We start from the raw sequence: 13,295 nt of genomic DNA, 5'->3' as shown, positions 1-13,295 counted from the left end.
CCTTGTAATAAACTACCAGCACATTTTCTGTTTTGTTACAGATTTATTTCTCTTTACATTATTATTGTTTATAAATCTATTTTTTTTAAACTTCTAAAATGTCACTAAAAGTCCTGACAAATATGAATATTGATATAATAAATAATACTGCTAATAACAATAACATTATGCAAAAGCAAGTTGCTATGAATAAACTGAACCCCCCACCCCCCCAAGATGAAGAAGGCATGAATGTATGGTTTTTAAATTTATGTAGGCTAGAAAATAATATGTTTTGTAATATTTTAATCCTTTATATTTATATATATATATATATATATATATATATATATATATATATATATATAGTTGAAGTCAGAATTATTAGCCCCCTGTATTATTAGCGCCCCTGTTTATTTTTTTCCCCAATTTCTGTTTAATGGAGGGAAGGTTGTTTCAGCACATTTCTAAGCATAATAGTTTTAAAAACTTATTTCTAATAACAGATTTATTTTGTCTTTGTCATGATGACAGTAAATAATATTTTACTTGAAATTTTTCAAGACACTTCTATACAGCTTAAAGTGACATTTAAAGGCTTAACTAGGGTAATAAGGTGCACTAGGCAGGTTAAGGTAATTAGTCAAATTATTGTATGATGATGGTTTGTTCTGTAGACTATCCAAAAAAGAATTAGCTTAAAGGGGCTAATAATTTTGTCCCAAAAATGTTTTAAAAAAAATTAATAACTACTTTTATTCTAGCCGAAATAAAACAAATAAGACTTTCTCCAGAAGAAAAAATATTATCAGACATACTGTAAAAATGTCATTGCTCTGTTAAACATCATTTGGGAAATATTTAAAAAAGAAAATAAAAATCAAAAGGGGGCTAATAATTCTGACTTCATCTGTATATATATATATATATATATATATATATATATATATATATATATATATATATATATATATAAATATATATTATTATACTATTATTATATATATTATATTTCCTTATTATATCATATATATATCATTAATATTTTAATTATTTTTCATCTGTAAAGATATTTGCGTATTGCTCTACATCTTGTGTGTATTATGCAGTGTGTAAGCGCACAACTAACGCTCTCTGCTCTGGACTTTAGACCGGGTTTGTTTTGGTCTATTAAAAAATCTATTATAGTTTCTCAAAATAGCAACGCGCCAGCAGTGCACCTCAGAACGCCTTCCTTTTTAGACCAGAACGCCTATGGGCGCACATATGAGCGCTAATGCATTTGCTACTTAAACAGCGTGGTGCAAAACGTCAAAATGACTCTTGCGCCAAGCTGAAACTAGCAAACAACAATTGCGTCGCGCCTTGCGCCACATTGCGCCGGGTGTATGATAGGGCCCATGACATTCAGAGTCAATTGTTTTTTGCCTGACTCTTTTTTTACTCATTCAGCATTTTAATATCAGAGAGTGTGTTCTAATTCTACTGGTTGCCCTAACTGTACTACTTACAATACTGCCATCAAATGGTGTTCACTTGTATTGCATCATTAATTTACTAATTCTGAAACCAAATCGTTACTCAGAAGCAGTATTTTAAAAACTCCCTCGCGGGCCGGATGAAAGTGTTCAGTGGGCTGCATATGGCCCACAGGCTGTAGTTTGCCCACCTCTGCTTTAAGTCAAGCACAGGCACATTAGAAATACATGCTTCAGCCTTTATTTTCCTAAAAAAACCACTTTAACGATATGTTTGACTGGAGTTTTCTATATAAAATGAACGCTAGGGCAGAACAGTACTAACAACTTTTGTTCCTTTTCACACTAATGATTTTTACAGGAACATATTATTGACAAATAAAAGATGATTTACCAGTTTTTGCTTTAATTAATGCTAATAATTGTTTTAGGTGAACTATCCCTTTAACACCAGCGCACCATGACTACTATGACACATCAAAGCTGCAATATAATGTTCAGCAGTCACCGATAGTGTTGAGCAGAGGCCAGAAACTGATCTGTTTCTCATTTCTGATTTCACGTTGTGGCAATCGTCACTGGCACACACTCCGTCTGTCTGTCTGGATCAGTTTTGCATTGCGATGGCTTGTTTCCAAGTTTGAGCCTCGGAGCTGGAAGCCTCTGACTGATTTGCTCTGTAATCTGTCTTTTGGACATGCACAGAATAGGCTTTTTTCTCATGTGGACCCTTTTCACAAGACTGCTATGACATGATTTACCAGTATCTTAAATCATTGGAAGCTTTTATTATTTAGATTTTTTTTATGTATGATGATCTTTAATATGTATTTATTTATGTATTATATCATCTTTACATCAAATTACAATTAATTACCACTGCGGTGTTTCTAATGCAGCGTCTACGGGGCAGGATAGTAAATTTGACGTTGTGTTCTCTTCTGGCTGTCGTCATCGGTCTAACACAATTTTTTTTCTTTCTCTGAATGTCTTGATAACACTATCGTGGAGTTTTTCTTTTGTTATTTCAACAAATAAGATTGTAAAAAAAGGATTTGTTGTTCTCTCCTATTCATCGCGGTCTAAGTTTTCGCACACTATAAAAATATGTGTTAATTAACAGTTTCTGTATTTTGTGTTTTCTTTACGGTTTATTTACGGTTGTGAACTACATTATGGGATCCTCATCTCTGATCTGTTCACTTTTGATGTTGAAAATTCAACTCTACAGTTTTACAAAGTGACTTTTATTGACATTTTAGTATTTAATAGTAAAAATATGACATAATATATACGCTACCGGATAAAATTCTTGTCGTGTATCCAAGTTTTAGGAACAGCAAATAATAAGTTGACTTCTAGTTGATCATTTGGTAGCAGAAGTGGCTTCTATGAAAGGCAAATGCCTCTAGATTACACTTATTTTAATAAATAATAAAATACGATCATGCCTTGATTTTTAATTCTTTAATTAAGACAGAAAGGTCTGACTTTACTTAGACAAGTCTTGTCACTTAACATAAATAATGTCCAGTATAGAGTCATGCTGCAGTGGAGACAGAATGAATATTGTGTCTGACTCCATCATGAGCTTGGAGGACTGCATCCATACATCTCTGCAATGACTCAAATCACTGATTAATAAAGTCATCTGGAATGGCAAAGAAAGCGTTCTTGCAGGACTCCCAGAGTTCATCAAGATTCTTTGGATTCATCCTTAATGGCTTCTTCTCCATCTTACCCCAGACATGCTTAATAATGTTCATGTCTGATGACTGGGCTGGCCAATCCTGGAGCATCTTGACCTTCTTTGCTTTCAGGAGCTTTGATGTGGAGGCTGAAGTATGAGGAGCGCTATCCTGCTGGAGAATTGTCCCTCTCCTGTGGTTTGTAATGTAATGAGCAGCACAAATGTCTTGATAACTCAGGCTGTTGATGTTGATTATCCACTCTGCAGATCTCTTGCACGCCCCCATACTGAATGTAACCCCAAACCATGATTTTTCCTTCACCAAACATGACTGATTTCTGTGAGAATCTTGGGTCCATGCTGGTTCCAGTAGGTCTTCTGTAGTTTTTGATGCTTGTGATGCAGTTCAACAGATGATTCATCAGAAAAATCGACCTTCTGACACTTTTCCAAAATAGAAGACAAGTTATAATGTGTTGATTTTACATCTGGGATGGACGACAAGACTTTGGTCAGGTAGTGTAGAGAAAGAAACCTATAAAATGGCCGAAAATGTACTGGCAAGGTTTTTGTAGCGTAATATACAACACCAACCCAGACAATATATCACTTTAAACTTAAAACTTAAACTGTTAACTTAAAACTGTTAATAAAAGTCACTCTTTTCCAACTTTTAATGGTTAAAAGTTGTTGAAAACAATGAAGGCCCCACAATGCAATTCAGAAGCATAAAAATATAAACATAAATCACAAAATGCAGAAAACTGCTAATTTACGGATTTTTTTAAAGTGCAACTATGACGACTTCCGCTACTGAGAAACCCAGAAATGTGAAAAGGGTCCAATGGGCAAAACCGACCTGATCTCCAGGCTCATTTACATGTGGAGGAAGACTCTTGATGTTGACCTTTGCCTCCAACACGCGTGTAAGACACAAACTCGTGCACCCAACAACTGAGACGCAAATTTGTCACATTCTCTTAGCAGACTGGAATTTCACAGCTGAATCCTCAAGAGACGGATCGGCCTCAGAGGAAGCCTCAAAGGCCTCTGACACTGAGTTTTATGTAATCTACTCACCGGGATCCTGTTGCAGCACAGCTGCTAGAAATGACTTGAGGAAATTAACAGCCTGTATTTTATACACAGTTGAAGTCAGAATTATTAGCTTCCCTGTATATTTATTTCCCCAAATTCTCTTTAACAGAAACACAATTTTTTTCAACACATTTATAAATGTGATGTTCTAATAACACATTTAATAACTGATTTATTTTATCGTTGCCATGATGACAGTATATAATATTTGACTACACATTTTTCAAGATACTAGTATTCAACTTAAAGTGACACTTTATAGACCAGAACACCCATGAGTCCACACAGTAGCGCAAATAGATTTGCTATTTAAACAACGTGGTGCAAAACATAAAAATTACTGTTGCGCTGGTTTGAAAATAGCAACAAATCGTGCCATACACGTCTTGCTCCTTACTGCGCCAGGTAGATGATAGGGCACCAAGACTTAGCAATGTGTGTGTCAATGTGAGCAGTCTATATAGTCCCTGTAATCGGTCTTAGATCAGCTCCCAGCTGTGTGCTGTGTGTAATCAATGGTGATTCTGGAACAGGTGTGTGTGAGGTGCATGACGGGATATGTAGTTCATAAAGTGACAGAATTAAAGTCCTGGTGAAGAGGCATGTATATATCAGCGATCGCTGGTGATCAACATGACATTAACATATTCCAACACCAGACATGGACCCCGCCAACCCTGTTTACACATGCTTGAGAATATACAGAATAAAAGTGATCATTTTAATAATAAATAAACGTATTTACCTTGAGCTTCACAGTTGTGTTTAAACAGCACACAGCAGCCACAGAGCAGCAGAACGACAGCGAGTTTCATGGTGTAGGATAATCTGAAACAATCAGAATGAACACATCCATGAAACCATTAACTTTCCTTTCCACATACATTTCATTTTATATATATATATATATATATATATATATATATATATATATATATATATATATATATATATATTTAGTGCTGTCAAAATTAGTGCGTTAATTAATTTGAAATATTTAATGCATTAAAAAAAATTATCGCAGTTGCAGTTTTTTTTTATTTCCTGTTGTGGTTGACGTGTGTTCAAAGTGCAAAGAAATATGGATAAGACCAAGGAAGCACTTTTTGGAGGCAAGATTCAGTATAAAACAATTAATGTCGTATCACCAGACTCTCCAGCGTTTCCTCCAGAATTTCATGCAATTTCAGATGTTTAATTTTAAAAATTTCGACTTCTGTTTTAAGGGAATTTGATAACACATCCCGAACGGAAATAAAAACCTCTGCATTTCGTGACTCGGTGGTCCTTTAAGGTAATCAAAAATCACTGCTTACTTGGTAGACTCTTAATAAGAGTATTATCTTAATCATATTAAAAGCAGAGTACTGGTGTCCATGTAAATGTACTCAGAAAATGCCAGATGATGTCGCAAGCTCTCAGACAGCGCATTCCTCTGCCTTTCAGCACGTGCCCTCCAGTGTTTTATTAAGTTTGATGTGTTTTCCCCTTAAACGGAAGTGTCTGCTTCACGTTGTTCTGTCAGAATCCTCGTGAAATACAGTCATACTTTAGAACTCTTAGTTTAAGCAAATTTGATGAATGCGATCATGCAAGTTGAATCTCAAGGGAGTCGCTCTGGCTGTGTGTGTGTGTGTGTGTACGTGTTTTTGTGACATATTAGGACACAAATCTTTATAATGTCATGGGTATGACACAGGTATTACAAAAAGGAGGTGAAATATAAGGACATTGGTGACGTCCTCATTTCTCAAAATGCTTACAAATCCTACAGAATGAGTTTAATCAGAGAGTAAAGCTGCACACAGTCTCCTGTGATGGTTGGGTTTAGGGGTAGGGTGGGGTGAGGGCAATACAATATACATGGACAGTATAAAATGAATGGAAACCTATGCAATGTCCCCACTTTTCACAAAAACAAACGTGTGTGTGTGTGTGTGTGTGTGTGTGTGTGTGTGTGTGTGTGTGTGTGTGTGTGTGTGTGTGTGTGTATATGTGTGTGTGTGTGAAATGCGAAATTGCATGAAACTCTGGAGGAAACGCTGGAGAGTCTGGTGATACGACATTAATTGTTTTATACTGAAACTTGCCTTCAAAAAGTGCTTCCTTGGTCTTATCCATATTTCTTTGCACGTTAAACACACGTCGACCACAACAGGATGTAAATGAATAAAAAAAACCTGCAATTGCATTAATTGCGTTAATTTTTTTAGGCGTTAAATATTTCAAATTAATCGCATGCGCTAGCGCACTAATTTTGACAGCACTATATATAGTGCAAAATCATTAGCCCTCCTGTGATATTTTTTTTTTTCATACAATTCCCAACTGATGTTTAACAGAGCAAGGAATTTTTCACAGTATTTCCTATAATATTATTTCTTTTGTAAAAGGTCTTATTTGTTTTATTTCGGCTAGAATAAAAGCAGTTTTCAATTTAAAAAATAAAATAATTTTAAGGTCAAAATTATTAGCCCCTTTAGCAATATTTGTTTCCGATTGTCTCCAGAACAAGCCACAGTTATATAATGACTTAACTAATTTCCCTTTTTGCCTAATTAACCTAGTTAAGCCTTTAAATGTCACTTTAAGCTGATGACTAGTATCTTGAAGAATATCTAGTCAAATATTATTGACTGTCATGATGGCAAAGATAAAATAAAGCAGTGATTAGAAATAAGTTATTAAATTATTATGTTTAGAAATGTGCTGAAAAAAACATCTTCTCTCCGTTAAACAGAAATTAGGGAAAACAATATTCAGGAGGGATAATAATTCTGACTTGAGCTGTACAGTATATACCTAGTGTCTGTATGAAGAGATCAAGCACTCAAAACAAGGGATGGTTGGGTGTTGGCCAATCATAACACCCAAAACCTCAAACATGAGTCACAAAAGCCCAGCGTGAAGCGCTTTCACTCCCTGAACATCAAACACGGCAACACCTGACCATGAAGACACGCTTAATAATTCATCCTAATGCTTAATAATTAAAAGTGCGGCATGAATGTTTTATTGTGGACATTTACAACAAAACCACGCCGCTGCTTTCCCGCCTTGTTAGTCAGTTTATGCAGTGTTTGAGATTTGTTGAGCGCTGACAGAAGGAGCCGCTGCTGTGTCGTGTCTGTTTGTCTGCTACAATCCACACCTCCTTCAGCGGTGATGTCTGAGATTAACACGCATGTAATGGATTAATAAAGGACGTTTTATAGTATCGAGGCGGCGTGGTGGCTCTGTGGTTAGTACTGTCGCCCCACAGCAGGAAAGTGAATAGTTCAAGTCCCAGCTGGGCCATTTGGCATTTCTGTGTGGAGTTTGCATGTTCTCCCCGTGTTTGGTTTCCTCCGGGTTCTCCGGTTTCCCCCCACAGTCCAAACGCATGCGCTATAGGTGAATTAAATAAACTAAATACGCTGTAGTGTGCGAGTGTTTGTATGAATGTGAGAGTGTATGGGTGTTTCCCAGTACTGGGTTGCCACTGGAACATATGCGTAAAACATTTGCTGGAATGGTTGGCGGTTTATTCTGCTGTGGCAACCCCCTGATAAAAAAGTGACTCAGCCCTATTAAAATACTCTTTCAGATGACAAATCCAATAAAGGGTGCTATATGTAACATTTAGCTATGGTCTTAAAGCCCATCTGTGACTTATGAGCAACCACAATGCGCAGCCACAGGTCCTGACCGAGCTCTTTTGTCTTAGCCATGACTGTCCACAAACCAACAGCAGAAAGCTTCTGTTGTTTTACCTGTTGAGTGATTATATATATAGGTATATGAACAGTTGAAGTCTATTATTAGCCCCCCTTTTTTCTTTTTTTTTTTATATTTCCCATATGATGTTTAACAGTGCAATGAAATTTTCACAGTATGTCTGATAATGTTTTTTCTTCTGGAGAAAGTCTTATTTGTTTTATTTCGGCTAGAATAAAAGCGGTTTTTAATTTTTTTAAAACCAATTTTGGGACAAAATTATTAGCCCCTTTAAGCTATTTTTTTTTTTTTTTGATAGTCTACAGAACAAACCATCATTATAGAATAACTTGCCTAACTACTCTAACCTGTCTAGTTAACCTATTTAACCTAGTTAAGCCTTTAAATGTCACTTTAAGCTGTATAGAAGTGTCTTAAAAAATATCAAGTAAAATATTATTTACTGTCATCATGACAAAGATGAAATAAATCAGGTGTTAGAAATAGGTTTCTAAAACTACCCTGCTTAGAAATGTGCTGAAACAATCTTCCCTCCATTAAACAGAAATTGGGGAAAAAAATAAACAGGGGCGCTAATAAGTCAGGGGGGCTAATAATTCTGACTTCAACTGTATATGTATTTTTTTTTTACTCTTACTCGAGTAACTTTTAAGATTGTTACTTTTACTTGAGTAAAAATTTCTGCAAGTACTTTTACTTGAGTATAGATTTTGGATACTCTACCCACCTCTGGTTAAGGCATGCTTTTTTAACAACCCAGGCTCATTCTGGAAATGTAGCCCTGCGGACATTTCTGGAGGCCGTGAAATACGTCCCAGGAGGTACGTATTTGTGCAGTTTTTGTTTTCGCGAATCCGCAGACAGACGGTCACTCAACAGCGTTTACGCGAGAACAGCGCGGGCGTGAACGGCGTAAGCTTGCGAGAGGCCCCTCGTGAGTTTGCGTCGTCCTCACTGTTCTCGCATAAAGCCGCCGGAGGCCGCTGTCGAGTGACCGTCTGTCCGACTGACTGAATGATTGAATTGGCCGACCCACCCTCCTCCTTCTCCTTCCCTAAACCCAAGCAACGATTTACAAAAGTCGTCCAGAAAAAGAAAAGCCCTCGTCTGATTTTAACCACATTTTTGGATTCCACCACATTCTCGCCCTGTTATGAACTCGTTCACTTTATTTTTTGGATTCTGTTTTTGTCTTACCTGATTTCTGGAACCGCTCTTCCCCGCACTCGAACCTGGTCGTCGCGGTCTGCTCACCTCCGGGTCTCCGCTCCATTGATGTACATGACGAGCTAACCGGACAAACTGGTTGCGACGGGAAAGCCCTATACACGGAGGTGAGCCGTCAGCCAGCAAGCGCGAAGAGGAGCGGCGTCACACCGCCCAGTAGCAATTGCTTGAAAAAACTAAATGCGTACCTCCGGCTACGTAAATCGCGGTCTCCAGAAACGTCTGCAGGACTACGTTTTCAGACTGAGCTTGGGTTGTTTTTTGAATATAAATAAAGGTAAAAATACCAGTGAACTGTGAAATTGAATTCATGCGTGTTTTGTCCATCTGTTTATATTGCAATGTGCTGCCTCAAACATTGTACTTTAAAAAATATATATTTACAAACGTTTCTGTTTTCTGTTTGTAGATTACCAGACTGCTCTTACAACCACGAATGGGAATGAATTTGGGAAATGCTTTGAATGTGAAAGCTGAGAATACAGAAGGTCCACTTCCTCTTTTCATCTATAGCTAAAGATTGTGTGTCAATTATCGCTCTGTGCTCTCTGGCCGGTCTCCTGTGCAGACACCTGCCAGAGAAAGCTAAATTTGAACATTACTTCATTTCCTCTGTGATTATGGAAGGTGCTATTTCCAACTGTGTTTAATTAATAGGTGTCACATCGGATGGGAAAAATACAGTCAGAAACCTTTTTACGCCTTCTGACACATTGGACATCATGGACATGTCATTATGGTCCATTTTTCACATATATTATAGATACAGATATAGATGTGGTCTTACTGTTGAAGGCACGCTGAAAAATCACAACCGCTTTTACAGCAGGGGGAAAAGTATTGAACACGTCGTATTTTTTCCTGGGAATAATATTTCTAAAGGAGCTGTTGACATGGAACTGAATCTGATTTCAGTAAAAACCCAAACAATACAAACATAAAAATACAAACATCTAAAAAAATGAGTTATGTGTAATAACAATTTAATGATGCAGGGAGAAAGCACTGAACTACTGAAATGTGCAACCCGGGCTCATTGTGGAAACGTAGCCCTGCGGACGTTTCTGCGGACCGTGATTTATGTCCCTGGAGGTACGTATTCCAGCGGTTTTTGTTTTCGCGGATCCGCAAAAGGCCGCTGTGCGTGCTTTTTCGCGCCTCGGGCGCCTCTCGGGAGCGCGCGCCGTTTGCGCCCGAGTCGTGCAGCAGCAGATCTTCAGCAGTTCACCTCAGATCTTGACAATAAAATAAACTATTTGAAATGGAGCTTTACAAACTGAGACTCAGTGCAAGTAAACACACATCAGTGATTCAACATCTATATTTAGTAATGTTAAAGAGGTTTAATATGTATTAAATAGACTAAAAACCTTATCATTTCGTTGGAGTGCAGTGAGTGCACTATTCTGTGCTTCTGAATGGCTGTATTTACATTTCTGTCGTGTTTCATTTGCTGCAAACAGCCCAATTGCTCATCACTGCAAATCTGGTCATGTAGCGTGTTGTTAGGACACGAGTTTACAATGTAGCCTGCTCACCTAATGTTTGCGTTCATAATATTTATATTGTTTGCTAAATAATAACCTCATGTGGAACTCTGAATCTGCGTCTGATTTCAGAGGCTGTTACTTTCCACCGGAGGTTGCATTTCAGTCACAGACGCATGCTTTGAGAGCCTTTCTGACTGAATTAATGAAAGACCCTGTTTTCCACCAAGGCAACAGGGGTGCTGAAATATAATTGGATAAACTGACAGTGGGCGGGTTAAAGTGACCAAAACAAAGACAGATGTTCCAGCATGTAACACACACATTTTTAAAGCAGAACATCTGACTTCAGCATTGTTTTTCATATAAACAAGTATGTCTACCTAGCATGTTTCTTAAATATCTGCAAACATATTATGGTAGTTTTATGCTTTAGAAGAGTCAAAAACTTACATACAGCACCTTTAACTTAATTGATTTGCATCGGGACCAGATAAAGGGATCATGTGGAACCCATAATTTTCTATTGTATATATATATATATATATATATATATAATATTTATTTTTTATTGGTTACAGAACAAACTACTGTTGCCCAGTAACTAACCTGACTTACCTAGTTAACCTAATTAACCTTTAAAAAGTACTTTAACCTGAATACTTGCATCTTGAAAAATTACTAGTAATATATAAAACAGTCAAAAAAATGAGTTATTGATACTAAAATGTTCAAAAATGTGTCGAAATATTTTAAAAAGTATACAAATTTTACAGAATCACAGCTAATAGTCAACGGTAGAATAATACATTAATTAATAACCACTGTATATTAGTATTGCCTTCAACTATAAATGATGTTGAACTAAAATAAAATCCTTTGCATTGTAAATAATACCAAAATTGATGCTCATTTCATTAAATAGGCATCATATTCAGCATTTGTATTCCCCTATTCTTTTCGAAATAATATTTCTGCTTTTTTTGTATTTTTGTTAAAGCTGTTATTAGCATAACCTGTCACTTCGACATCTACTAAAATAGCACGACTAAATAGGCAAAGGCATCTGACAACAACCAAGGTGTGACCACTGTGTTCCTCTGATAAACAAGGTGTTTCTCTTGCCGATTGATGTTAATTAAAGCAACAAACCACACGAGGCCATGCGTCACAGTCAATCAAACTATTCAGGATGCAAAATGCTCAACTGTTTTAAAAACGGCAGCGGCAGAAATGTGTTTTGGAAAAAAAAAGATTCTCCATCACGATTTTCTGCCTTAATTCCATCTTCTTTCATTCTGCCTTCATTTTCCTTCGGCTTAGTCCTTTTATTTATCAAGGGTCGCCACAGCCACAGCGGAATGAACCGCCTTATTTTATACTTGGTTAATATTTATTTTCTATTCCCACATTCTCAACCAAACATTTGCGTTTCATTTAGGATCGTGTACCATAATTTACAACACCAGTGTAGACAGCAAATCATTTCAAAGTATTAAAAACATTGATAAAAGTCACTTTTTAACTACGTTTCAGCATCTAAAAAGCATGAAGGAAAAAAAACTCCCACGGATAAACTAAGAAACAAAATAACATGAGTCACGAAATACAGAAACTTCTAATTAATGGGTTTTTATAACAATATATGCACATGCATGCAATAGAAAATGAAAAACTTCAAAGATGAAACATGAAAACATGAAATGAAACACTTGAAAAGGTTTTAAACTATAAATTATTAGTCAGAGAGTACATTGCAGACTTCAAGATCACAAAATACTCAACAAAAATCGGTCACGCTAAAATAAGGTTTGATTAGTTGTTTATTAAGATACTTAAACAATAATTCTACAGCATTTATGGTATTTTGATGGTCCATTTAGTAGATTGTCTGCTTAATATCTGTTGATACTGCTCTTTAAATGACCTTTAACCAGTGGTGTAATGTACATAAGTAAATGGACTTCGATAATTTACCTTTTAATTTACATTTTGTTGGCTACTTGTACTTGTACTGAGTATTAAAAATATAAGTTTATAACTTTATTAATATAACTTAATATAATATAATTAATATAACTTTTCTAAATATAACTTTTACTCTCTACTTCACTACATTTTTGATTGAATGTATGTACTCTCTACTCCACTACATTTAAATGGACGCTTATTGTTACTCGTTACATTGTGATTGTGCGCGACAAGTCGGCATCTTTATCTACCACGGCTAATTTGTTGTGCGGACGAGGTGACATCACCATCTGAAGGGTGCTGAAGGTACTGTATGCTATTTATGAGCTAAATCACGTGAATGTGAAATAGCAGCTTGCCTAATACCAGAGCTGCGTCCGAAACCGAATACTTCCATACTATATAGTACGCTAAAATCAGTATGCGAGCCGAGTAGTATGTCCGAATTCATAGAATTCGAAAATCAGTAGGCGAGAAGTACCCGGATGACTTACTACTTCCGGCGAGATTCTGAAGTGCGCAGCCCATGCACGCTGCGCTATCCCATGATGCCCCATGATGAGAGAATTCATGAATAGAAGTGAGGCAACGCAACTGACGCAGGTAGGTCACGTGACCATGACAAAATGGCGGATGTAATACATCCGA

The 13,295-nt window shown here is 36.6% G+C and overlaps 1 protein-coding gene across 7 annotated transcripts in view; it reads right to left on the bottom strand.

Annotated features, from left to right (window-relative positions):
- The window catches only part of dlk2 (delta-like 2 homolog (Drosophila)), a 46,433-nt gene that overhangs the window by 18,113 nt on the left and 15,025 nt on the right, over nucleotides 1–13,295 (bottom strand). For all 7 annotated transcript variants that reach the window (XM_009307072.5, XM_021480711.3, XM_073920530.1 and 4 more), the window contains exon 2: nucleotides 4,991–5,073. In XM_009307072.5, coding sequence (XP_009305347.1) covers nucleotides 4,991–5,060 — 70 coding nt within the window. In that variant the 5' untranslated portion in view covers nucleotides 5,061–5,073. The remainder of the gene's footprint in view (nucleotides 1–4,990; nucleotides 5,074–13,295) is intronic.

The sequence above is a fragment of the Danio rerio genome, chromosome 13 (assembly GCF_049306965.1).
Source record: "Danio rerio strain Tuebingen ecotype United States chromosome 13, GRCz12tu, whole genome shotgun sequence".
NCBI lineage: Eukaryota > Metazoa > Chordata > Actinopteri > Cypriniformes > Danionidae > Danio > Danio rerio.
The sequence above is the reverse complement of the archived record's forward strand: the minus strand, read 5'-3'. Positions and strand labels throughout refer to the sequence as shown.